General features: G+C 33.7%; 1 protein-coding gene across 1 annotated transcript; it reads right to left on the reverse strand.

Moving 5' to 3' along the window:
- Positions 1–3,660: 3,660 nt before the first annotated feature.
- Positions 3,661–4,623, reverse strand: LOC105547615 (olfactory receptor 2W1). Its single transcript, XM_011991279.1, has one exon. It carries the CDS (start codon positions 4,621–4,623, stop codon positions 3,661–3,663), a length of 963 nt encoding a protein of 320 aa, XP_011846669.1.
- Positions 4,624–6,000: the final 1,377 nt, after the last annotated feature.

The following is a 6,000-nucleotide window of genomic DNA, read 5'->3' on the forward strand; positions in this document are numbered from 1 at the left end:
GGAATTGTTTTAATTGCATCTGTGTTCTGAGGAATGGAGCAGCAGCAGCGGAAGAAGACAAGGCGTTCTTTTACTTAAAACAACAAATTCTAACTGTTTTCTAATGCAAGGTGAATGTATCTTTACCCCTTATTCTAGTGTTTATAGAAGATAGAGCCAGACAAATATTACTAAGTGATAGTGACATCATTCCTTCACAGACACTACAGTTGAAAGAATCAGAGGTCCTAGGTCAGAGACAAAGACAAATTGGAATAGAAGTTGGGGCCAAAAGTAAATAAGATCTTCCAAAACGTGGAGCAAGGGGGACCTAAAAGAAACAGACACACCCAGAGAGCAAAGCTCTGTGGTAGGGATTGCTAAGGAATTTTAAGAAGTCAAATATTCATTAGGCAATGTTTTCCTTTTTATCCTGCAGTGTAATCCTCCTTTATTATTCCCAGTTCTTTATGAAAATCCTACTACGTGCATCCCCCATTTGTTTGTGGTATTTTAGAGAATAAAAGAACATAGACTTGGTTCCCTGGTAAGAGGACAAGAAATAGTCTTTAAGCGGACAAGAAGCTGTTTCTCATAGTAGAAATTGGTGAGGACAGTGACCACAGGGACTCAACTGTGAGAGGAGGTTAAAAATGTATCAGGAGCAGTATTTTAAACAAAAATCTTCAAAAATAATAAAATCCTTCTCCCATAGAAAATAATTTCCAGAAATGCAATGAAGAGTATCACAATTTCTTCAGAAAGTAGATGGAGTTTTAAAAGTTAACTTATGTATTAATACAAAAAACAATATCAGAAATGCCAGAAACCTGGATGAACTGGTATCTATAAAAGTGATAAAGTGAATCAATGTACTTCAGTAAGTTGGGTACATGTTTAGAATTATAAATGATCAGCATCTATACCCAGATATTGCTTGAAAAAAGTTACCAACTAATAATTAGCTTAGTTTTTATGTGTTTGAAAATTTGATATGCCATATCATTTTTATGCAACATACTTCTATAATACATGTCAATACATTTCTTAAAAATATATTCATTGTAAAGTAGGTAAATATATGTACTTGCAAAGATACTCAAACACATCAATTAAAATTATGGGATTAGAATTAGATAATATGTGCATGTGTATGTATTTGACCTCTAGTACTTCCTGTACCTTAAAATTCATCACTATATGACAATTGCGTATCATAGCAGCTTCAACTTGAACCCATTTATGATAGATTTTTGTTTAAGAAGTGAGAGAAAATTAAGAACTGTTATGAATGTAAACAGTTATAGTAAAAATGGCATTTCATTTTCTCAAGATATTTGTGATTCTCTGAATTTGAATAATGTATTTTTTAGATTACAGTCTTCTAAAGAAGAGAAGTATTGAAAGAATTAGCCATTTACTTGCACTGAGGGGAGTCATTATGTCCATTTTCTGCTATGGTTTCCTTAGTCCACCACTCCCCAAGTTGTGATGGTTGACTCAGTTAGAAGGGTTACTTTTATCTTTAATCATAAATCATTATGAATTTCCATGTCTGAACCAGTCAGTATCTACCACGTTGTGATTAATTGGGACCAATCAGAGTGGAACTTCTTGTGGAAGAATCTGGAGATGTCCATATGAAAAGGAAATATGCAATAAACTTGATTGTATTATATTGCATTTTTCCGACACTAGGCATATGTGGTTTTGAAAATTACCTTTTTACTGGGCATTTTGTGAGTGGCAGAAACATTTTCCTGCCCTGGCAAAGGGCTAACCTTAGAAAAAGATAAATGTGATAAGTAAGAGATGATTTATGGATATAATATCTAAGAGAGCTGACTTAGTTTCTGAATGTTGTTAAACGCTTTGAGACTGGTGCTCCACCACAGTAATTAAGCATCATTATGATGCAGGTCAAGGTAAGACATTCTGAAATTTTCTAGGACATGTTTTTGAAGGCTTGGGATATTCTGCTTAACTCATATTTTTGTATTGTTTTTTAGTTAAAAATGATAACAAGATGATTTTTGCTCTGTTTACAAACATTTGAATGAACACTGAAAAATTCATCCAAATTGTTAAAAATATTCAATGCCTACTAAGAGTCATGGAACCCTATTATATGATGGTGAATTGAGAAAGAGCTATACAAAATTATGCTTTCAAGGAACTTATAATTACATTGGCTAGAGGCTTATCAGTTCTATAAATAATGGTTACAAAACCATGCAATTTGAACCTTCATAGAGATTTGCATGGCTTGTTAAGAGAACCATAGTCTAAGACAATGGGCTTCAACAGGAGGACACGCTCTGGGATGCAGAGACTTTTGTAGGGTTATAAAGTTAGTTTTAAGGAAATAAACTTCTAGATCCTCCTTGTCCCTTTGTTTTCTTCCCTAGCATTTTCTTGAGGAAATGCCAGGTTGAGGGGTTAGACAGGTTCTCTTTCCAGCTCAAAGATCCCCTCTCCTCCTTCACAAAGGAAAGGCGTAATTCCCATCTCTACTGATCTTACATATCATTGACGTTGTGAAAACCAGTGGTACACCAAAGAAAGGGACAACTCAAAATTCTGGTGCTGTGCTCCTCATCATTAAAGATGACATGATGGATGAGAAAATACATATTTTTAGATTCTAGCAATGTATCTTTCTAAATCTATCTAAATTGACCACTATTATTAAATAATGGGTACTTTTAGAGAAAGGTATCAGATCATGGCAGAAATAAAAGTTTAAAAAGTAATCACATTGTCCCATAAAAGCTAAATATTATATTATGATAAATAGAAATAAAAAGATTTATTCTTTTATGAAATTCCACTACATATAAACATTACCACATTTCTAAAAATTCACATAAATTCCCCAATTCCACAGATGTATGTCAAAAGCCTAACTGGTTTCAAACTAATCATGTTATCTTTCCATTAAGTTGAGACAATCATGGAATAAATATTTCATGAATGAAAGATAAATGGATAAGACTGTGTCATGACCTTTAAAACCCTTTAATTTGTGGCTTCCTTGTATTATGATAGAGTAGTAATAGACTTAAGTAACAAAGACCCTTTACTCAAGATATCGATTTGAAATTTCATTGAAAAAAAAGTGAATTGTTTTAAATGGGGCTTATGACTATTGTCTTATAAACTGCACTGTTTGCATCAAACACAAATAAATATTTGGGTGGCATTACAAAAGATTGGGTGTACAAAATCATTATTGTGTATATATATATTTTTTCTCAAGCTCCAAAAGAATGAACATTATTTGTATATTACTTAATATACACACCATAATGCATATGAAGCCTTTTACTCAGGTCCATATTTTGGAAGAGGCAAGGATTAACATTGAAAATACAAAACTAGATAGCCAAAACAGTTGCTATGGGGTTTTAGAATAAATTAAATGCATTCACATTTATGTTTATATCCCATTTGTGTTATATTTCAAGCAAAAATAAAATTTCTAATGATCTGTTTTCTCTGATGATATACCAATGATCAGGGACATAAAGGAGCTAAGTAGAATGGTTGTAATTTTGTTTGCATCTACAAAATGTTTGTATATAATAATTATATTTATTGATCTCTATGATGTAGGAATTTTGTAAAAATTAAAGAAAATTAGAAAACATATTTAATTGCCTTATTCACTCTAGTCTTTTTCTATGACTTGCAATTTCTCTTTATTTTTGTAGATTTGTGGTGAAATCTCATCAGTTTCTTCAGGGCATCCTTCATGTCCTTATTTCTTAAGGTGTAAATGAGCGGGTTGAGACTTGGAGTGACGATGGTGTAAAAGAGGGTGAGGAACTTGCCCTGGTATTTGGAAGCACTGTTACCTGGTTGCAGGTACATGTAGATAATAGTTCCATAAAATATAGACACTACAGTAAGATGAGATCCACAGGTATTCATTGCTTTTCTCTGGCCTGCTTTTGACTTCATTCTCAGCACAGCTTTGGCAATGTAGCCATAGGATATAAGAATAAGGATGAGAGGTGTGAGGACAATTATAATGCCTAAAGTGAAAACAGACATTTCAACTGTTGTGGTGTCTACACAAGCTATCTTGACCAGAGCTGGCAACTCACACAAGAAATGATCCAGAAGGTTGTTTCCACATGTGGGCAAATTCAGAGTGAGGGTACATAGTACTACAGAATTGGCCATACTAATACTCCAGACCATGATAATCATCTTTAGACATAGATATGGGTTCATGATTACAAAATAATGCAAAGGCTTACATATAGCTGTAAAACGATCATAGGACATAACAGCCAGGAGAAGGCACTCAATTGAGCCCAACCACATGTAAACATAGAGTTGGATGATACAGCCCACATAACTGATGGTCTTATCAGGTCCCCACAAGTTGACCAGCATCTGAGGGATGATGCTGGTTGTGAAACATAGATCTAGGAAAGATAAATTTCTGAGGAAAAAGTACATTGGTGTATGAAGCTGGGAATCCAGGAGAGATGCAAGAATGATGGCTGTGTTACCCACAAATGTAATTAAGTAGAAGATGGCGACAACTCCTGACAGGATCATCTCCATTTTTGGATGGTCAGAGAAGCCAAGCAGAATAAAACCATGTAAAGAACTATAATTCCTTTGGTCCATAGTCCTTCAATGTCTAAATCCTAGAGTGAGAAAAGGAGGAGGAGGTAGATGATGATGCGAGGATAAGGAGAAGGAAGAAGAAGGAAGAAGAGGTAGAGGAGGAGGAGGAGGAGGGAGAGGAAGAAGAAAAGGAAAAGAGGAAGAAACAATTTGTCAACATGAACTATCTAAATAATTTAATAAAATATAGAACTAAACAAAGGGAGATAATTTATGTTACTAATTGAAAAAATTTAATGGATAAAAGTAAAAATTACAGCCAAGAAATCTGCTATTTGTCATAGATTCTTTTATGGCAATGAATTTAATATTAAATTTTAAAAAAAAATCCAGGTGACCATGGGGAGTTCACTTTTAAACTTGAGGTCTGAATTATCTCACGTGTAGATTTGAAAGTTTGAAATAGATGCTGGTTCTAAAATGACCCTATGATTCTTTGTAAGCTAGTTAGCCTGATAAAATGAACATATTCTTTTATTTGATCAGTAAATTCACCCGTAAAATTTAAGTACTGGGCTAATGGTAGGATGAGGAAAAGATGTGATAAACTGGAAGATGAACCTGGGGACATTATGTTAACTGAAGTAAGCTGAAAGACAAATACTGCATTATTTCATTTATATATGGAATCCAAAAAAGTTGAACTCATAGAAGTAGAGAGTAGGGGCAGGAGATGGATAGGAAAAGGGGAGATGTTGATCAAGGGCACTAAGTTTCAGTTAGAAAAAAGGAACCAGCTTTAGTGATCTCACAGAATGGTGACTACAATAAACAATAGTGCATGATCTCAAAATTACTAAGAGCAGATTTTAAGTGTTTTCACCACAAAAAATAAGTATGTTAGGTGATGGGTTTGTTAATTAGCCTGATTTAATCATTATACATTATAAACATGTATTAAAACATTATATGGTACCCCATAAACATATATGATTATTGTTTGTTCATTAAAAATATAACTTACAAAAGAATGAGGAAAGATTGTTCCTCTTTTTTCATATCTTAGTGACTAAACACCTTGGATCTTCTACTTTGTTTTGTAGGACATCTGGTATTTACCCTTGGACGCTTTGTCTTTCTCATCCTTAACACCTTACTTATCACCAAAACTGGTAAATTTGGATGCAAAAATATATGCTAATTATCCTTTCACTTTAAAAAATCCCTACCACCACTACCCTAATCCAAACCACTATGATTTCTTTTCTAGATTCTGGCAATAGTCTTGCATCCAGTCCTTGAATCCAGTCTTATGCCTTTACATTGTTATAACATTTGATAAAATCATGTCATCCATCTCCTTAAAACTTGTCAGCCGCTTTCCACTACATTTAAGGAATACTATATTGTATACTTAAAATTTTGCGAGGAGGGTAG

This window comes from Mandrillus leucophaeus, unplaced genomic scaffold (genome assembly GCF_000951045.1).
Source record: "Mandrillus leucophaeus isolate KB7577 unplaced genomic scaffold, Mleu.le_1.0 Scaffold392, whole genome shotgun sequence".
NCBI classification, from domain to species: domain Eukaryota; kingdom Metazoa; phylum Chordata; class Mammalia; order Primates; family Cercopithecidae; genus Mandrillus; species Mandrillus leucophaeus.

Excerpts from the sequence above, each read along its gene's own strand:
- LOC105547615 (XM_011991279.1), bottom strand. The coding sequence starts at position 4,623 with ATGGACCAAAGGAATTATAGTTCTTTACATGGTTTTATTCTGCTTGGC.